This window comes from Entelurus aequoreus, linkage group LG18 (assembly GCF_033978785.1).
Source record: "Entelurus aequoreus isolate RoL-2023_Sb linkage group LG18, RoL_Eaeq_v1.1, whole genome shotgun sequence".
Taxonomy (NCBI): Eukaryota; Metazoa; Chordata; class Actinopteri; order Syngnathiformes; family Syngnathidae; genus Entelurus; species Entelurus aequoreus.
In genome coordinates, this window is record NC_084748.1 from 49,801,112 (window position 1) to 49,823,228 (window position 22,117).

A 22,117-nucleotide genomic window follows, 5' to 3' on the forward strand; every position below is an offset into this window, starting at 1 on the left:
ACAGTACACAATAACCAATTCTACTCATTCCAGTGAGTGACTAACAGTTGTAATGAAGAAAGGTTAGCATGTGTACATGTTTGGTTCTTTTCTTGTTTACAATATTCCCAGCAGCTGAAAATAGGCGCTCAGAAGGGGTCGATGTGGCTGGAACTGAGAGCTAATTAGCCTTCACCTCAAGCCAGGACTGCGAGTGAGCTGAGCTGCAGTTTATATTTCTAGAAGGTCAACGGGCTCATAGTGATGTTACTAGTAGTTGACTGGGAGGTGTTTATTATCATTTGGGGAGAGTCCGCTGCCTGATGCTCACCTGCTAAACACCTATCTGCTCCACGCTGAAGCGCTGACTACATGCGCTCTGAATACACACTGCTGATTGGCTGATAATGCTTCGTGTGTACCAATCAGATGGTTGTGTGGGTGGGACAATGCTGCGTGTGTACCAATCAGATGGTTGTGTGGGTGGGACAATGCTGCGTGCTGAGACAGAGGCAGAAGGAGCGAAGCAGCTTGTTAAGACTTTAGCAGCTAAAGTTAGCTTTAGCTTACAAACTCGTTCGGTACACCCCCGTGCCGAACCGAAAGCCCCGTACCGAAACGGTTCAATACAAAACACGTACCGTTACACCCCTAGCAGATACAAATGACACATTCATGTTTTTGTGTAATGATGACAACGTATGCTCGCGCGGACGATTGACTAGTTGATGGTTTTCTTTTCAAATGTTCGTTCATAGCCGTTGTGCTGCTATGATAGGCCATTTCCGCTCGACACAGTGTGCATACAACAACATTATTAGGCCGTTTATTGAAATACTCCCACACTTTTGACCACTTTTGGCATGCTTTTCCCCCCTCGCTCGCACCGCTCGCATCGTCTGCTTTGATCGTCTGCTTTGCGGTCCGCCATGACGGTAGTGTGACGTAAATATGCGACGCGTCGACGCACAAAAACGGCGTCGACGTATTTACGTAACCGATGACGTCGACTACGTCGACGCGTCGTTTCAGCCTTAATTAAAAACAACTGAAATATTCTTGATTGCTAAAACAAAGTAGATGCGGGAAATATCGCTCAAAGGAAGACATGAAACTGCTACAGGAAAATACCAAAAAAAGAGGAAAAAGCCACCAAAATAGGAGCGCAAGACAAGAAGTGAAACACTACACGCAGGAAAACAGCAAAAAAGTCCAAATAAGTCAGGGTGTGATGTGACAGGTGGTGACAGTACACCTACTTTGAGACAAGAGCTATAGTGATGCATGCTTGGTTATGCTTTAAAGCAGTGTTTTTCAACCTTTTTTGAGCCAAGGCACATTTTTTGCGTTGAAAAAATGCGGAGGCACACCACCAGCTGAAATCATTAAAAAACTAAACTCGGTTGACAGTAAAAAGTCGTTGGATATGACTTTAAAGCATAACCAAGCATGCATCACTATAGCTCTTGTCTCAAAGTAGGTGTACTGTCACCACCTGTCAGATCACACCCTGACTTATTTGGACTTTTTTGCTGTTTTCCTGTGTGTAGTGTTTTACTTCTTGTCTTGCGCTCCTATTTTGGTGGCTTTTCCTGTTTTTTTTTGGTATTTTCCTGTAGCAGTTTCATGTCTTCCTTTGAGCGATATTTCCCCGCATCTACTTTGTTTTAGCAATCAAGAATATTTCAGTTGTTTTTAATCCTTCTTTGTGGGGACATTGTTGATTGTCACGTCATGTCATGTACGGATGCACTTTGTGGACGCCATCTGCTCCACAGTAAGTCTTTGCTGTCGTCCAGCATTCTGTTTTTGTTTACTTAGTAGCCAGTTCAGTTTTAGTTTGGTTCTGCATATCCTTCCCTAAGCTTCAATGCCTTTTCTTAGGGGCACTCACATTTTGTTTATTTTGACTTTAAGCATTAGATACGACGTTTACAAAGCAATTAGCTACCTGCTGCCACCTACTGATATGGAAGAGTATTACACGGTTACTCTGCCGAGCTCTAGACAGCACCGACACTCAATTTGCAGATTATAATTACTTGCATAAAATATTCCTAACCCAAATAGGTGAATTGTAGTGATTTTTCCAGATTCTCTGAACCTTTTGATGATATATACGGAGCGTAGATGGTGAAATCCCTAAATTCCTTGCAATAGCTGGTTGAGAAATGTATGCATTTGTTGAAAAAGCTTCTAAAAATCCGCGAAAAAGACACTACAAATACTCCATTTACATTTTGTGAGCCGAATATTAACCAAGTATTAGCAATATTGTTATTATAAGTGCTAACTCAGACAAACTTTTTTTTTAGTCGTGCCATTTTTGATGCAGTACCACTTACAGGATGGCTTACGTGCAGTGATATCTCCAGATTCTCTGAACCTTTTGATGATGTTACGGAAAAATCGCAATTTTTATTCATCCCAATTCAAAATCGATTCATAATTCTCAAAAAGTCTATTGCGAGAATCACTTTAAATCGAGGGTTGATTTAAAATGGGCATCGATTCAGAACCTTAGGAATCGGAATCGGATCGAATCGTTCGGCACCCAAATATTCCCACCCCTAGAAAACATATACACAATAATATAGATCCTTTCACAAAAGTGTTGCTTCTAACCGCGAGATTCTGATCGTCTTATCCAAAGTAATCAAATATGGTTCTTCTTAGTCTGAGTATTTGAGGGCCATTTTATTAAAACTCTTGGACACAATAAAGTACATGCCATGCTCTTACAGTGATAGTAAAATACTTCAAGAAATGTTTACTCACGTATTGAGCTGATTGATCGTATTCCCACTAGGAGTTGAAGGAGAACAGAATGATTAATATTTATTGTGAACGTGGACTTCCATTCCACGCCCAGTGGGATTCGTACCTGCGAGTCCTCTATGAGGATGTCCTTGATGGAGGGCTGACCTTGAGGCTCGCCGTAGTTCATCCTCACATAGTGGACTTGGTAGCCCCGGATCTGACCGTGTTGCAGCTCCGGGGCTGGCGCTCGCCATTTCACCCTAATGGCTGAGGCGTTCACGGTCTGGGCGTCCACCCCTCGAGGAGGACCACTCGGAACTACAAACGCATTTTGGAAACCAGGTCAAGGTCTGCCACTCAAAACCTCTCTTATTTCATGAAAAATAGCTCGGGGGGCGGGGGTTGATAAAAAAGTGATGAACCACCCAAAAAAAGTCTACAAATCTTCAGTAATGTCTGGGGAGAAAAAACGTCAAAATAGTACAAAAAAAAAAATAAAAAAATGGGGGTGTTCGAGGAAAAAACATGGAGGAAAAAGCAGTGGCGGATAAGAAGCAAATGTAGAGAAAGATAAGAATGGCAGATAGAAAAGGGATTTGTCGCCACGGGCAGATAAACAGTGGCAGACAGTCAAGGATAAAATACTGCTATCAAGAAAAAAAACCCTCTCTTGTGCTGCCAAGAACTGCACTTCTCCCCCACCACACCGGAGACAGCCTTATTGCTGAAAACCCTGGGAGTGTCGGACACTATCGCGGAAAATACCACAAAATTAGCAAATGCGGTGGGAAGATATGAAAAAACGGCTGCCTCGGTGTTGGGGACTTGGAGGTGAGGGAAGGCCAAGGTTCAGCAAAAGTTATTGAGGAGTCGTGTTATTCTGAGGAAGGGAAATCCCAACATGGGGACTTGAAAACCAGGATAAAAACAGCAGCATGGGAAAAAAGGGTTTCTGCGGACCGCCAAAGAGCTGAGGCCAGGGAAGAGAAACGGGAGGTTTTCCAGTTGCAGAGGAGAGAGGAGAGGTTCTCAGAGGCATGGAGTCGTTAGTTAGCCCAGCTCATTAGTCGTGTTAGTGGGGGGGGGAGCCATTGACAAGTTTGCAAACATACCGTCTTCCTCGGTGCGGACAATCAGCTGCAAACTCTCCGGTCCGTCGCCGGCTTCCGTCCGCGCCCGCACCGTTATTCCGTACTCGGTCCATTTCTGGAGGCTTTCCAAGAGATACGGAGTGCTCTCCGGGGGAATGCGCTCGATTCTCTCGGAGGTTCTGTTGCCCCCCGTGGTGGAGTACTGGATGGTGTATCCCGTAATGACGCCGTTCTGAAACTCCACGGGCGGCGGCGCCCAACTTACCAGGACGCTGGTAGAAGTGGGGCTGGTGCACGTTACGTCCTGGGGAGGCGCTGAGGGAACTGATCGGCCAGTTTGGTTTTAAGGGGAGGTGTGAGTAGGTGGTGGTGTGTGCAGGAATGGGGATGGAATGGAGTAGACCAAAGACAGAGAACAGGAGACAAAGAAACATAAAATGAAAACAAAACACTGGAGAACGGAAGCTGTCTAGAAAATAATGACCCTGATTAGAACGCAAGATGACTGAACAGAGACACGGAATGAGGGATGGCCGACTTGTGTTTGACTGAATGCTTGACGGATGAGAAGAGATCATGACTTCAAAGACACAACATACACCAACTGGACCTTAGAACACACAAACATACCTCAAGTCTGAGCTCTCGGTCCCTGATGGAGCTCACATCCCCAGCTACAAATCTCTGGCTTCTACCCACGCTTCTACGCAATCTCTCACAGACCTCACGTTGGTCGCCAACCACGTCAAGAAATGACGGCCAATCACGAGTGAAGGCCAGGGACGCTGGTTGGAGTACCAACCCTGAGGTCCACTTAAGACAGACCGGCCCATTCGGAACAATGCAAACTGTGTGTGGCTCATGATCGGAAACATGCTCCGGTGGTGGAACCTTGAAAGTCCAAGACCACACCTTTTGGAGTAAACTGCTATTCTCCGGGAAAATATTACCCAAAGAGCCGAAGAAAAATTCGAACAATCAGCAAATCTTGTGATAAAAGAAGAAAGAAAGAGACAAGAGAAAAAAGTCCTCCTTTCTGTCCAATACCTCATTTTTTGTTTGTCCAGCTTCCATTCTCCTTTTTATGCACTTTACAAGAAATACATTGGCGGCAAACTCCGTAGCTTGCTAGCTTGCGCGCGCTAGCTTTCTGAGACTCTTATTTTGTTACCGCAGGCAGGATGGAGCAGGGCTTTTATTGTGAAGACAGGAACTGTGCAGTCGGTCTTTAGAGTTTTGACGGCAGGTGAGAGTCTGTTGAAATAAAAAGTGTCCCTCGCCTTCCTGTCGGTCGATTTTTCTTAATAATGATCCGGCAGTAGCCAGTGTCATCTCACAAGACCCTCGGTGGCCGTGAATGACCGCTAGGTTACCATTCACGTAATGGGCACACCTGAAGTAGAATATAGTACTTTTTCCTGTGTATTATTGTAGAATTGTGTAGTATTTCATCTAAGTCACTGTGTAAATGAAGCGTACATCGTAGTTTTGTATTGTGTTGTCGTCGGAAATCATTTCACAGATTTTTTATTTCGTAATTTATGATCTGTTCTTGGGTTTTTATGAATTTAAACGGACTCCCCCATTCATCGTATCGGACATAACGCTAAGTTACCAAATATTGTTTCAATACAAACAAGTGAAGAAGTTCAGAGTAAAACCTTACTTTTTTATTTAGTTCGGAGGTAAACAATAGGTGCTCTCCTTACTTTGATGTTATTTCTCATCCCCTCATTTCAGCTGTTCTCCTCTTTTTGCCTGAGATGTTATTTTTGGAGCGCATGTGGAACTTGTCATTGGTGCCAAGGTCAAACCACGGCTCCCACCTGAGTGGCTGGACAGGACAAAAATAATAATAATAAAAATCAATGTTTGATTTTTTTTTTAATCGATTAAGAATCGTTACAAATAAGAATTGCGATTAATCTGAAAATGTGTTTGTTTTTTTTACACGCCTGGTGAATATATATCATTTTTTTAAGCTAGTATTTTGTATTGTTTTTGGTAGTTGTGTCATTTGTTTTCTCTCATGTATCTTGTTTGTCAAATAAGGACAACAGAAACAAACTGCTAGCCAAACCTGGTGAATATTGTATTGTAAAAACAACACAAACCGTACTTTTCATAAAATATCGGTTTTAGAGTTTTACGATAAAGTGGTACGTGCACAGTTACTCCAGTTTAAGCCTGCTAAATATTGATTGACTTGATTATTTGCCATGGCATAACAGGCTAGAAGTCAACTACTGTACAGCAGGAAGAGGGTTCTTACGGCCCTGTTTGTTGCGGTTTACCTGACACATGAAACGTGACAAATTTAGCCACCAGATGGCAGTAGAGCGTTGAATACCCTAAAATGAGTTTTGTGGCAATTCCAACGTTGACTACAGTTGCTATGTAGAGTGGCGCTTTCCATCATTTTCAGCAGACTGCATTGCAAAGTGAGTAACTCGCCCTCTTCCTCTAGCGCGAGATGAACCACTACCCTACTTTGGGGGTTCTGTTGTAAAGGTGTCCAACATTTGACTGGGATGTCATTTGCATTGTTCGAATGAAGGCCGGCCGGTTCCACAGTCTTCATTCACGCTCTACAAGCTGGAACTGGACTCACGTGTCTGAGGCGTGTCGATGGACACCTCGTTGGTGTACGCGCCGACGCCATGTTTGCTCCTGGCCGCCAGCTGGAAGGCGTAGGCGGAGAAAGGCTTGAGGTTTTTCAGCAAGTAGGAGGTGGTGGGCTCAAAGTTCACCTTCTTCTGCAGAGGACGTGGAGAGAAGATAATAATCAGGACTGTGACGCCCCAGACTTTGTACACCCAGAGTCGGGGTAGACCTTGGTCACACATGGTCTACTGGAGGTTTCCCAGCAGGCACAAGACATTGAAACAACCTTGACAACTTGATGAATTACATCCTGACCTTGAACAACTCAAATACAACGTTGAAACAACATACTTTTTGACAACTTTTCATCAATGTTGGGTTGTGATGTTGATTTGACATTGAAATTTGGTCATTTCCCAACCAATATTCTACAACTCAAACCTAACATTGAAACAACATGCTTTCTGACGACGTTTAATCAACGTCAGGTTGTGACGTTGATTTGACATTGAAATTTGGTCATTTCCCAACCAATATTCTACAACTCAAACCTAACATTGAAACAACATGCTTTCTGACGACGTTTAATCAACGTCAGGTTGTGACGTTGATTTGACATTGAAATTTGGTCATTTCCCAACCAATATTCTACAACTCAAACCTAACATTGAAACAACATACTTTTTGATGACGTCTAATCAATGTTGGGTCGTGACGATTTGACCATTGAATTTTGGTCATTTCCCAACCAATACTTTACAACACAAATACAACATTGAAACAACATGCTTTCTGACGACGTTTAATCAATGTTGGGTTCTGACGTTGATTTAACATTGAAATTTGGTCATTTTCCTACCAATATTCTCCAACACAAACCTAACGTTGAGACAACATGCTTTTTGACAACGTTTAATCAATGTTGGGTTCTGACGTTGATTTGACATTGAATTTTGGTCATTATCCCACCAATATTTTACAACTCGAACATAACGTTGAAACAACATGCTTTTTGACGACGTTTAATCAATGTCAGGTTGTGACGTTGATTTGACCATTGAATTATGGTCATTATCCCACCAATAATCTACAACTCAAACCTAACGTTGAAACAACATGCTTTTTGACAACATTTAATCAACGTCAGGTTCTGACGTTGATTTGACATTGAAATTTGGTCATTTCCCAACCAATATTCTCCAACACAAATACAACGTTGAAACAACATGCTTTTTGACAACGTTTAATCAATGTTGGGTTCTGACGTTGATTTGACATTGAATTTTGGTCACTTCCCAACCAATATTCTACAACACAAATACAACGTTGAAACAACATGCTTTTTGATGACGTTTAATCAATGTTGTGTTCTCACGTTGATTTGAACATTGAAATTTGGTTATTTCCCAACCAATAATCTACAACTCAAACCTAACGATGAAACAACATGCTTTCTGACGACGTTCAATCAATGTCGGGTTCTGACCTTGATTTGAACATTGAATTTTGGTCATTTCCTTACCAATATTTTACAACTCGAACATAACGATGAAACAACATGCTTTTTGACGACGTTTTTAAAATGTTGTGTTCTCACGTTGATTTGGCATTGAAATTTGGTCATTTCCTAACCAATATTCTACAACACAAATACAACGATGAAACAACATGCTTTTTGATGATGTTTAATCAATGTTGGGTTGTGACCTTGATTTGACATTGAAATTTGGTCATTTTCCCACCAATATTCTACAACTCAAACCTAACATTGAAACAACATGCTTTTTGATGACGTTTAATCAATGTTGTGTTGTCACGTTGATTTGACATTGAAATTTGGTCATTTCCCGACCAATATTGTACAACACAAATACAACGTTGAAACAACATGCTTTCTGACGACGTTTAATCAATGTCAGGTTCTGACCTTGATTTGACCATTGAATTTTGGTCATTTTCTTACCAATATTTTACAACTCGAACATAACGATGAAACAACATGCTTTTTGACCACGTTTTTAAAATGTTGTCTTCTCACGTTGATTTGACATTGAAATTTGGTCATTTCCCAACCAATATTCTCCAACACAAATACAACGTTGAAACAACATACTTTTTGACGACGTTTAATCAATGTTGTGTTGTGACCTTGATTTGACCATTGAATTTTGGTCATTTCCCAACCAATATTCTACAACTCAAATACAACGTTGAAACAACATGCTTTTTGACAACGTTTAATCAACGTCGGGTTCTGATGTTGATTTGACCATTGAATTTTGGTCATTTCCCAACCAATATTCTACAACACAAATACAACGTTGAAACTACATGCTTTTTGACGACGTTTAATCAATGTTGGGTTCTGACGTTGATTTGACATTGAATATTGATCGTTTCCCAACCAATATTGTACAACACAAACATAACGTTGAAACAACATGCTTTTTGACCACGTTTTGATCCATGTTGGGTTGTGACAATTTGACCATTGAAATTTGGTAATTTCCCAACCAATATTCTACAACTCAAACCTAACGATGAAACAACATGCTGTTTGACAACATTTAATCAATGTCAGGTTTTGACATTGATTTGACATTGAATTTTGGTCATTTCCCAACCAACAACGTGGATCCAACGTTAGACATCAACGTTGTCTGAATGTACAAACACAACTATTTTGCAACGCTGTTTGAAAGTTGGTGTTAAAGGACTTTGTCAGTGTGCGGCCCTCAATGGCTGCCTGCCATAGAGCATTTATGGGCCTGCTGCCAGGCGGCCCCCAAGGGCCCCGGTGCAGCACTATGTCAATAACTCCAATACAGATCTGAGCGTGATATTTATTCATTTCAATGAGCGAACCCTCTGGTGTGGCCCTTACCTCCTCGCTGTCGTCCGCTCGCCGATAGACCAGTTCATATCCTGTGATCTGGTTGTCGGGGCCCCCCTGGGGAGGGGCCACCCAGGACAACAGGATGCTGGTCTCCGACTTGGCCTCCCCCTTGAACTCTGAAGGCTGGGATGGAACTGCAAAGTCGGAGAGGACGGTGACGGTTTACAAAAGTCCCTTCTCATCCCCACAAGGTGCCATCTTTTCTACTCTTTTACCGCCGGTCTTGGCGATGATCTGCAGGTCCTGGGACAGGGGGCCGTCTCCCACCGAGGTGAAGGCCAGCACGCGGATGTAGTAGGTCTTGTTGGGGGTCAGACCCTGGATGGTGATGAAGTTGGCGCTGCGCACCATCTGCTTCTCCCACTAGGGGCAGCGACACAGGGGTGAGCACCGATCCTCACCAGGCACCTGAGGACCTAGGCTTCTCACCAGGGTCTGCGGACCTACGCACCTGGTTGACCGGCAGAGAGTTGTCCGCCGTGTAGTAGACCCTGTAGCCCACCACCTGCCCGTTGGGTTCCTCGGGCTCGTCCCAGTGGATGATGGCGGTGGTGGTGCTCAGCATGCGACCTCTGACCTGCAGATGACGCAATTCTCAGTTCTGGTGCTCTTTGGTGGGGTACCAGCAAGACCCAGGCGCACTTTGGACTAAGGTCGCATAGGGAACCTTGACGGAACACTTCGGAAGAATGTTCTGCGATATTTGAACCTTTTTCACCTCGGGGCCCAACTTTTCCACTACAGAGGGGCCCGGGGCCCACTCAAATATTAACGCTGAATTAGTCACCTTACTCTTCATTTTAATCCTATTTAATAATTATATCTAACATAATTACAATTGAACAGGATAAACCTTTTTAAATTATTTAAAATCATGTGTTCATCACAAATATTATTATCAAGGCTTAGGTCAGGCTGATTACAAAAATAAATATCAATTAAATATACTGCAAAAATATATAGTAATTAAATATACATAGTAATTAAATATACTGTAAAATAAGGAACTCATAAACATTTTTAAATGATTTAAAACCATGTGTTCATTACAAATATTATTATCTAGGCTCAGGTCAGACTGATTACAAAATAAACTCTCATCAAATATACTGCAAAAATAAATAGTAATTAAATATACATAGTAATTAAATATACTGCAAAAGAAGGCACTCATTAAAACTGCTGAAAAATACAATTACAGACAATTATGCAATGCTAAAATAAATATATTCTAAATAAATTAAAATTAAAAACATAAATAAATATTAATAATAATAATACATAATAATAATAATACAACTCAAAAAATTTGAAATGCAGATGAAAATAGGTCAGGCTGATAACAAAATAAATAGTAATTAAATATTCTGTAATATAAGGAACTAAAACATAATTACGCCGTGCTAAAATGAATACATTCTAACTAAATTAATAATAATAATAATAATAGTAATACATGTTTCTTAAACAAACTGTCAATAAAATTAAAGTGCAAATTAAAATAGGTTAGACTGATTACAAAAATAAATAATTCAATATACTGCAAAAGAAGCACCTCATAAAAACTAATGAAAAATAAATTTACAAACAATTATGCAATGCTAAAATAAATACATTCTAATTAAATAATAATAAATAAATACAAATAATAATACATGTTTTGTAATAAACTGTCAATAAATTAAAGTGCAAATGAAAATGAAAATGAGTCAGGCTGATTATAAAAATAAATACTAATCAAATTTACTGCAAAAAAACCCAACTAAAATACTGATGAAAAAATGTATATACAATAAAGATTACAAATTATAATAATACATGTTTTTTAAATAAATTGTCAAAAAATTTAAGTTCAAATGAAAATAGGTCAGACTGATTATAAAATAAATAGTAATTAAATATACTGCAAAAGGAAGTAAAAAAAAAGTGATGAAAAATAAATTTACATACAATTATACAATGCTAAAATAAATAGATTTTAACAAAATTAAGATAAAAAAACAAAAAAAAACAATAATAATAATAATACATGTTTCGTAAATAAACTGTCAAAAAATTAAAGTTCAAATGAAAATAGGTCAGACTGGTTAAAAAATAAATAGTAATTAAATATAACAGAAGGGACTCATAAAAACTGATGAAAAATAAATTTACATACAACTATGCAATGCTAAAATAAATACAATCTAACTCAATTAATAAGAAAAATAATAATAATAATACATGTTTCTTAAGACAAATTGTAAGTGAAATTAAGGTGCATATAAAAACAGGTCAGGCTGGTTACAAAAGAAATAGTAATTAAATATACTGCAACAGAAGGAACTAACACATAATTACGATGTGCTAAAATAAATACATTCTAACTAAATACAAATAAAAATAAAAATACATGTTTTGTAAATAAACTAAGTATAATTAAAGTGCAAATGAAAACAGGTCAGACTGATTATAAAATAAATAGTAATTAAATATACTGCAACAGAAGGAACTAACACATAATTACGATGTGCTAAAATAAATACATTCTAACTAAATACAAATAAAAATAAAAATACATGTTTTGTAAATAAACTAAGTATAATTAAAGTGCAAATGAAAACAGGTCAGACTGATTATAAAATAAATAGTAATTAAATATACTGCAACAGAAGGGACTCGTTAAAAGGAACATTTAATTATGAGAGCCCAGATAAATAGATGTGATCACAAGTAATGGGACACGTGACTATTAATGTCATGCAGAATGTTCTCACCTCCACAACAACCTGGCATATTAATATTTCATTCAAGTGTGTGTCCCCTACCTGCCGGGGGGGCGAGGAGGGCGCCTGCTCGGCCGTGCGAGCCTCCACCGCCTCGCTGGAGGGTCCTTGGCCGATGGTGTTGACGGCCGCCACGCGGAAGTCGTAATGTGAGTAGGGGCTGAGGCCGCCCACGCTGTAGCGCGTGGTGGCGATGCCATCGATCTCCTTGTAGGCGTCCTCAGAGCCTCTGGATCGGTGCTGGGGGACACACCACGCAATAAAACACGCCCGATTTATGGCGGGAGGATAAACGCCACCTTTTTTATAGTCGCCATGATGTCGGCTGTCCTGTAAATATCGACACGCACCTGGATGATGTAATAGGAGACCGGCTCAGGGTTGCCCGAGTCCCAGGTGAGAGTGATGCTCGTTGCAGTTCTTTCCGTCACCACCGGGGTGCCAGGAGCCTTGGGCAGAGCTGAGGGAGTACACGTTGGACAGAACTATTAGAACATTGGAACACAATTACTGTAAATTCCGGATTATAGACCTTGCTTTTTTCCAACACTTTGAACCATGCGGCTTATAAAAACCGTGCGACTAATTTTTGTATTTTTCTTTGCTAAGGCCATAAAAAAAAAGCTAGGACGGTGTTACAGTTTCGTCTTCCAGCCGTCCACAGCGTTTCTACTCGTACGGATTCCTCATTCATCACTCCAAGCAACGTTTTGGTAAGTTTTACAATACAACTAAAACAATTCTTACTTACTAAAGCGTCCCATGTGTGATGTCTGTAGGAGTGTTTTCATGCATATTTGTACGTGCTATCGTACTGTAATCAAGCTACCGGCGTTAGCATTAGCTAAAATGCTAACTACATAAAACAGATGAAAAGCTCTGATCAATTTCTATATTACTTAAAAGAAAACTGGTTTTGTTGAATACAATTCTAGCCAAACATTGAATAAAATCAAATATAAATAAGGCAACAAGAGAAGATTCCAACACTTCTCTTTCCTAAAGAGAATGTTTACGGCAGATATAGATCATCTACATCAACTATATGATTTGCCTGAGTGGCTGGACAGGACAAGTTGGAAAAAAATAATTAAATAAATAAATAAATATATATATATATATATATATATATATATATATATATATATATATATATATATATATATATATATATATATATATATATATATATATATATATAATTAAATAAATATATACACTACCGTTCAAAAGTTTGGGGTCACATGTAAATGTCCTTATTTTTGAAGGAAAAGCACTGTACTTTTCAATGAAGATAACTTTAAACTAGTCTTAACTTGAAAGAAATACACTCTATACATTGCTAATGTGGTAAATGACTATTCTAGCTGCAAATGTCTGCTTTTTGGTGCAATATCTACATAGGTGTATAGAGGCCCATTTCCAGAAACTATCACTCCAGTGTTCTAATGGTACAATGTGTTTGCTCATTGGCTCAGAAGGCTAATTGATGATTAGAAAACCCTTGTGCAATCATGTTCACACATCTGAAAACACTTTAGCTCGTTACAGAAGCTACAAAACTGACCTTCCTTTGAGCAGATTGAGTTTCTGGAGCATCACATTTGTGGGCTCAATTAAACGCTCAAAATGGCCAGAAAAAGAGAACTTTCATCTGAAACTCGACAGTCTATTCTTGTTCTTAGAAATGAAGGCTATTCCACTAAATTGTTTGGGTGACCCCAAACTTTTCAACGGTAGTGTATATATATATATATATATATATATATATATATATATATATATATATATATATATATATATATATATATATACATATATTTATTATATTATATATTTATTTTATGTATATATATATATATATATATACATATATATACATATATATACATATATATTTATTTAATTATTTATTTTTATATATATATATATATATATATTTAATTATTTATATATATATATATATATATATATATATATATATATATATATATATATATATATATATATATATATATATATATATATATATATATATATATATATAATTGTTTTAATCGATTAAGAACTGTGATTAATTTGAAAAACATTTTGTACTCTCCTATTAATCATATATATATATATATATATATATATATATATATATATATATATATATATATATATACATATATATATATATATACACCGTCATTTCCGGACTATAAGCCGCTAATTTTTCCCCTCGTTCTGGTCCCTGCGGCTTATACAAGGGTGCGGCTTATATACGGCCTGTTCTTCTCCGACACCGACGAAGAGGATTTCGGTGGTTTTAGTACGCAGGAGGAAGACGATGACACAATGATTAAGACTGACTTTTCATATACCGGTAGGTAGGGATGATACTCGAAACCGGTTTTCCCGGTTGTTTGATAACAAAAGAACCGAGTCCTCGGACTCGAATCCCTTTTTGAGAACCGGTACCCGTTATCGAGACCACTATAGTAAAGGAAAAGAGTTGATTCTTTATTCGAATCCCGTCCCGACCAGAAATGCACTGTGGGACATCACAATAAATGACGTCACGTAGCTCAGTCATTAGGCGCAGATAGCGAAAGCAGGAAAACAATGGACGGGAAAAAGCGCTCCAAGGTGTAATAAAGTTCAAAACAAAAGCTATAATCCATCGAATAACTTTACTGAGAGATTTGAGCAGGGTAAAACACATGACCAACACTTTTACGACCAACCGGAAACATAGCAACCAGGCTAGCAACACACCTCCTTTACGGCAGCTGTCGCAACGTTCTTAAAACAACCGCAGCACATACATATATATACAACATATCTCCCTTTTTTAACTTTTGTTTTTCTTTCCTTGTAAACAAAACAAAATCACACTGTAGATGTGTTGTCGGTCTAATTATAAATAATGCAGACGAGGCGTGTTGGCTGAGTTCTTGACGTTTACTTTCACAGCGTGGCAACATGCAACACTTTTCGGGGCTACCGCGCATGCTCGTGACTCCCGTTGCATGCTGGGTAGTGTAGTTGTTATATTCTCTAGCTCATAACATTTTCCCCCATAAAGAAATAAAGTTAACTCAATAAAGTGTATTTCTTTTTTTAGCTTTAACTTTTCATTTATTAGCATTGTAACCACATTTGCAAACAACTTTTCTCTTCATAGAATTGTCTTTCAATAAAGAAATAAAGTGCAAAAATGTCAAAGCATCATAACAAACAGTTATGTTCCAATAGCAGCAGAAGTGCACTTTTTGGAGAGCTGTATTATTTTCAGTTTTGTGCCCAAGGGACTGATTTTATTTAACACTATATTATTATTTATACACCTATAGTGATCACAGAGACAGCTTGTTTTTGTGTTACTGTATATATTTGTTTTTCTGAAAAATCCCACTTAATATACTTTGGGTAACAACAGTCAATATTTATTTATTTTATTTTATTTTTTTAGGTGGGTAACAGTCAATATTTATTTATTTATTAGATTTTATTTTTTTATTATATAATAAAAGTGAGCTTTTGTTAAACCAAATATTGTGTGTTTTTTTCCATATACAACAACCTATCTGGACTCCATAAGAGAATCGATAAGGAATCGGTTCGATAAGAGGATTCGATAATAGGCTCGAACTCGATAATTTCTTATCAAACATCATCCCTACCGGTAGGCTGGTTATTTTGATAACGTACATGCGAGCACTTTGTATTACTTTGCACCGTTGTATTATTTGTACTCTGCATGAATGCTGTTCGCCATGTCAAAGATGTGAAAGTTTGATTGAATGATTGAAAGATTTATAGTTAATAAATGGGACGCTTTGCGTTCCCAAACAGTCATCTCTGTCCCGACAATCCCCTCCGTGGTAGCAGGAACCCCTATATACTACGCTAATTACACATCAAAACCCTGCGGCTTATAGTCGGGTGCGGCTTATATATGGAACAATCTGTATTTTCCCCTAAATTTAGCTGGTGCGGCTTATAGTCAGGTGCGGCTTATAGTCCGGAAATTACGGTATATATAATTGTTTTAATCGATTAAGAACTGTGATTAATTTGAAAAACATTTTGTACTCTCCTATTAATCATATTGGACATAACATTAAATGACCAAATATGGTTTCAATAAAAACAAATGTAGAACATTTCCACAGTAAAACCTTACTTTTTCTTTTTTTTTTCGGATGTAAACAATAGCTGCTTTTCTTACTCTGATGTTATTTCTCATCTCTTTATTTCAGCTGTTCTCCCCGAGATGATATTTTTCGAGCTTTTGTGGACCTTTTCATTGGAGTCAAGGTCAAACCACGGCTCCTTCCTGTGCGTCCTTCCCCGCACGACGGCCGACTCACCTTTCACGGTGATCTGCGCCACCGCCTCGATGACGCCGAGCGTGGACATGGCGACGCAGGTGTAATTGTTGGACTGCCGCACGTCCGTCAGCTCCAGGACGTTGCGGCCGATGGGCATGTCGTCCTCGGGGGTGAGGTCCTCGGCTCCCAGCATCCACTTCACGTAGGGCATGGGGGAGCCCACCGCCACGCAGGTGATGTTGACGTTCCCGCCCGGCATGATCTCGCTGTCCGCCGGCGGGATGGAGAAGCGCGGGGGCACGCGGCGGACTGCAGAGGGCGGGCAGCAAAGAAGCGGCGTTAGACTTTTCCCACTTGGTCTCTGGGTGAAGATGATGAGTCAGGTGAGTCACCACAGGTGTCAACCGGGTCAGAACAAAAAAACCAAGCACAGCAACCACGGTGACGCCCAGAGAAAAAAAGGAAGGTGTGACGTATGTGAAAACACGAATGGAGGAAAAGAAAGACTGGATGGAGCAGGGGTGTCCAAAGTGCGGCCTGGGACTCGTCCGGGTCTACCACTGATCGGACTAAAGACCTAACTGGTCCTAAAACTGTGGAGTGGGAGGTTAGTAAGTCCTAGTCGCGTTAGGGTTGGTTATTTTGGTGTACCGTATTATTTAGACTATAAGGCGCACTGCCGATGAGCAAGTCTAGTCAGGTCTATTTTCATATATAAGGCGCACCAGATTATAAGGCGCATTAAAGGAGTCATATTGTATATTTTTTTTCTACATGTAAATACTTCCTTGTGGTCTACATAACATAATGCTGGTTCTTTGCCTAAAATGTTGCATGGATGATGTTTTACAGACCATCTTCAAGTCGCTTTTCTACGTGCCTCCACTTCGACAACGTCTTCTCCTCGTCACCTTTGATGTAGTTTTTAGTGCTCCCATAGCGAGTCTACTGACAGATGCAAGTGAGAACTTTACACTACTTTATATTAGAAATGGCAACAGCGGAGGGTGAATGTCCCGCAAGAAGAGGACAGAGGAAAAGAAGGAGTTGGAACATTTTCAGGACTTATGCAGATCCCAAATAGACATCTGCAGGTACCGGAAGGTAAGAAAAGTTTTGCATAATATTGTGAAGCAAAACGCCACATAATGTCTCCTAATAGGTGTCATTTTGGGGTCCTTATACAAACACCATGTATGTTGAAGCATGGTACGTCTGACTATGGTAGCCGGAATGCTCCGACAATCCATCAAGCGTTGCGGATTCGTATCTTACTAAAACATATTGACAGATTGTGTGTAATCTTCTATATTCTCAATGGAACATCAACATTTTTGGTGTTGCTTGCTTATGGGTACTTGCTAGCGTCATTTATAGAACAGGCGTCAGTTTGCAGTCCACACGTATCCCTTATGTGTGACTACCATCTACTGGTCACACTTATCATTACACCATGTAACAAATAAAATCGCTTCCAGGTCGGTAAGCACAACCAGAGTTAGAACATACAAAAGGTGCACCGGGTTATAAGGCGCATTAAAAGAGTCATATTATTATGATTATTTTTGTAAATGTAAAAGACTTCCTTGTGGTCTACATCACATGTGATGGTGGTTCTTTGCTCAAAATGTTGCTTTCTGACAGTCTCTTCAGGATTTTGTGGCTGGTCTTATTTCCGTGCCTCCACTTCGACAGTGTCTTTTCCCCGTCAGCCATGTTATAGCATTTAGAGCTTCCATAGCGCGTCTACTGACAGATATAAGTACAAACGTCACACTACTTTATATTAGAAATGGCAACAGCGGAGGGTGAATGTCCCATAACAAGAAGATAGAGAAAAAGTTTGAACATTTTCAGGACTTATGCAGATCCCAAATACACATCAGCAGGAACCAGAAGGTAAGAAAAGTTGCTTTTGCATAATATTGCGAAATAAAACGCCACATAATGTCTGCTAATAGGTGCCATTTTTGGGGTCCTTATACAAACACCATGTATGTTGAAGCACAGTACGTCTGACTATGGTAGCCGGAATACTCCGATAATCCATCAAGCGTTGCGGATTCGTATCTTACTAAAACATATTGACAGATTGTGTGTAATCTTCTATATTGTCAATGCTTACGGGTACTTGCTAGCGCCGTTTATAGAACAGGCGTCGACAGGCGTGACTGCCATCTACTGGTCACACTCATCATTACACCACACACCAAATGAAATCGCTTCCAGGTCGGTAAGCACAACCAGAGTTAGAACACACATAATAGTCTCTCTCTTTTTGATGAAACAACATTAGAGGAACTCCTGCGGCGTGTAAATGGGATAAAACAAACAACATGTTTACTTGACCCACTTCCTGGGAAACTCATCAAGGAACTGGTTGTAATATTAGGTCCATCAGTGTTAAATATTATAAACTTATCACTTTCCTCTGGCACTCTTCCCCTAGCATTCAAAAAAGCGGTTATTCATCCTCTACTCAAAAGACCTAACCTCCATCCTGACCTCATGGTAAACTACCGGGTGTTGTTGTGGCTTGTGCAGCCCTTTGAGACACTCCTGATTTAGGGCTATAAAAGTAAACATTGATTGATTGACATAAGGCGCACTTTCCATTTTTTGCGAAAAATGATAGGATTTTAAGTGCGCCTTAGTCCGAAAAGTCCGTTAAATGAATTAAAATGTCTACGAGTCTGTCAGTTTTTTGTCTAAACAGCCAGGAAAGACGCTCATGAAGATGCACCGAAGTCTTGATGACCATAGTTCACATTACTGCTTAGCTCAGCAGATGTCAAAAGTATTAGCCTGTTTTTTTTTTGGATTTTTCATAACTTTTCTGCAACACTTCTTGAACAAGTTGAGTTGGTTCGGTCACGCGGTGCCCACATGACCTGGGGCCCGCAGGAGGGGCTTCAAGGGCCATGTTAGGATTTTTGTTCTACATTTAAAGACTTCCTGGTGGTCTACATCAGTGTTTTTCAACCACTGTGCCGCGGCACACAAGCGTGCCGTGAGATACTGTCTGGTGTGTTGTGGGAAATTATGCAACTTCACCTAATTGGTCCAAAAAATCCATCCATCCATTTTCTACCGCTTAGATGTCCGATAATATATATAATAAATGCTTTAAAATGTAATATCGGAAATTATCGGTATAATTTTTTTTATTATCGGTATCGTTTTTTTTTTTTTTTTTTTAATCAAATCAACATAAAAAACACAAGATACACTTACAATTAGTGCACCAACCCAAAAAACCTCCCTCCCCCATTTACACAAAAGGGTTGTTTCTTTCTGTTATTAATATTCTGCTTCCTACATTATATATCAATATATATCAATACAGTCTGCAAGGGATACAGTCCGTAAGCACACATGATTGTGCGTGCTGCTGCTCCACTAATAATACTAACCTTTAACACTTCATTTTACTCATTTTCATTCATTACTAGTTTCTATGTAACTGTTTTTATATTGTTTTACTTTCTTTTTTATTCAAGAAAATGTTTTTAATTCATTTATCTTACTTTATTTCATTATTTTTTTGAAAAAGGACATTATCTTCACCATACCTGGTTGTCCAAATTAGGCATAATAATGTGTTAATTCCACGACTGTATATATCGGTATCAGTTGGTATCGGTTGATATCTGTATCGGTAATTAAAGAGTTGAACAATATGGGAATATCTGCAAAAAGCCATTATCGGACATCACTAGTCGGAATGTGTCGGGTGAGACGAGGATGGTTGGTTGTGATCCCAATATGCAGACCACATCGGGAGGCAGAGTGCAGGTAAAAAAGTATGTAATGCTTAAACCAAAAATTAACAAAAGGGAAAGGGAAAGGAAAAGGTATGCAAAACGAACGTAAAACTGAACTGGCTACAAAGTAAACAGAAACAACGCTGGACGACAGCAAAAACTTACAGCGTCCACAAAGTACGTTCGTTCTTGACGTGACAATCAACAATGTCCACACAAAGAAGGATAGCGACAACGTAAATAGCCTTGCTTGCTAACACAAAGCAGGTGTGCGGCATATCGCTCAAAGGGAGACATGAAACTGCTACAGGAAAATATTAACAAAACAGGAAGGGCCACCAAAATAACAGCGCAAGACAAGAACTAAAGCACTAAACACAGGAAAACACCAACAAACTCAAAATTAAGGCACGACGACCTGGTGGAGTTTCATTTTTTAACCTTTTCTGCTGGTGGTGTGCCTCCGTATTTTTTAATGAGAAAAATGTGCCTTGCCTCAAAAAAGGTTGAAAAAGAATGTCCGACATGACATGTGATGCTGGTTCTTTGGTGCAGAGATGATGTTTTAGACCGTCTTCAGCGTGCCAAAGTCCTCCACCAGGCCAAGTCCCCTTGGACTGCGTCTAAAGCGGAGGATTTCAGCATGCATGTGCATGTACGAGCCAGTCTGCCCCAAGACGAGAGGATAGGGAACAAGAAGGAACCCGCGGTGCCTTCCAGTGACCTCGGAAGTTGGAAGTCAGCGCTGGGAGCGACAGCGTTCCAGTTTTGAGGTCGGAAATGAAGACGGCCACATCCACAAAAAGCTATTTTCGCGCTGGCTTTGTCCGAATACAAAGAAGTTGTGGGAAAAGTATGCACTTTCTGCACCCCTCAAAGACGGTGCATGAAGAGGACATAGCACGTCTGAACCACATGAAGATAATGTAGTTTGCACTTCAGTAACGTTACCACATGTAAACCTACAACAATACATCCTATTTGACTCATTTAGGGCGACCAGAACTAATCAGAAATGGATATAATAGAAGCGTACACTGTATTTTACAGACTTTTCCCCCACGCTTTGAACCCTGCGGCTTACAAAACGGTGCGGCTAATTTATGGGTTTTTCTTCGCCAGCGGACGTAATGTTTTGTATTCGACAAATAGTTTCCACAAAACGCAGACGGAGACACCGAAAAGGTGTGTCACTGCCTGCGCTATGGTGCTCCAGGCTGAAATTATATTTCCTGTTTCGTGGCTTCAACCAGAAGTATATAGTAGAAGGATTCTTCATTCATCACTTTTTACAATGTAACTAAAACTATTCTTACTTACTAAAGTGTCCCATGTGTGATGTCTGTAGGAGTGTTTTCATGCATATTTGTACGTGCTGTCGTGATGTAATCAAGCTAGCGTCGTTAGCATTCGCTAATATGCTAACAGGTTATTACCTTACAACGGCATTATTTTTCACTAATTCCTCAGTGAATTCACCAAAACGTCACCGTGGAGTTATTGAGTCTGTTTAGCTGATTGGAGAGCTAGCTTGCGCAGCTAGTGGGTCCAGGACCATGACTGACATTTTGTTTGATCATCCGTTTTACTGCCGTGTCACAAACACAATTAAGGTATGTAAATAAACATTTACAGAATATTTCTGTGTAAATAACTCATTTCACAACATATATATCTGCCACTTATACTCGGGCGCGGCTTATATATGGAAAATATTGTATTTATTTACACTACCGTTCAAAAGTTTGGAGTCACATTAAAATGTCCTTACTTTTCAATGAAGATAACTTTAAACTAGTCTTAACTTGAAAGAAATACACTCTATACATTGCTAATGTGGTAAATGACTATTGTAGCTGCAAATGTCTGCTTTTTGGTGCAATATCTACATAGGTGTATAGAGGTCCATTTCCAGCAACTATCACTCCAGTGTTCTAAT

The 22,117-nt window shown here is 39.4% G+C and overlaps 1 protein-coding gene across 4 annotated transcripts in view; it reads right to left on the minus strand.

The window, feature by feature from the left end:
• LOC133634240 (receptor-type tyrosine-protein phosphatase delta-like) overlaps window positions 1-22,117 on the minus strand; it is a 643,216-nt gene that overhangs the window by 97,141 nt on the left and 523,958 nt on the right. For all 4 annotated transcript variants that reach the window (XM_062027362.1, XM_062027360.1, XM_062027361.1 and 1 more), the window contains 10 exons: window positions 16,454-16,723; window positions 12,446-12,555; window positions 12,138-12,335; window positions 9,782-9,907; window positions 9,546-9,693; window positions 9,319-9,464; window positions 6,442-6,586; window positions 3,852-4,154; window positions 2,864-3,057; window positions 2,758-2,784 (listed from right to left, as the gene is read on the minus strand). In XM_062027362.1, the coding sequence (XP_061883346.1) occupies window positions 2,758-2,784; window positions 2,864-3,057; window positions 3,852-4,154; window positions 6,442-6,586; window positions 9,319-9,464; window positions 9,546-9,693; window positions 9,782-9,907; window positions 12,138-12,335; window positions 12,446-12,555; window positions 16,454-16,723 (1,667 nt within the window). The remainder of the gene's footprint in view (window positions 1-2,757; window positions 2,785-2,863; window positions 3,058-3,851; window positions 4,155-6,441; window positions 6,587-9,318; window positions 9,465-9,545; window positions 9,694-9,781; window positions 9,908-12,137; window positions 12,336-12,445; window positions 12,556-16,453; window positions 16,724-22,117) is intronic.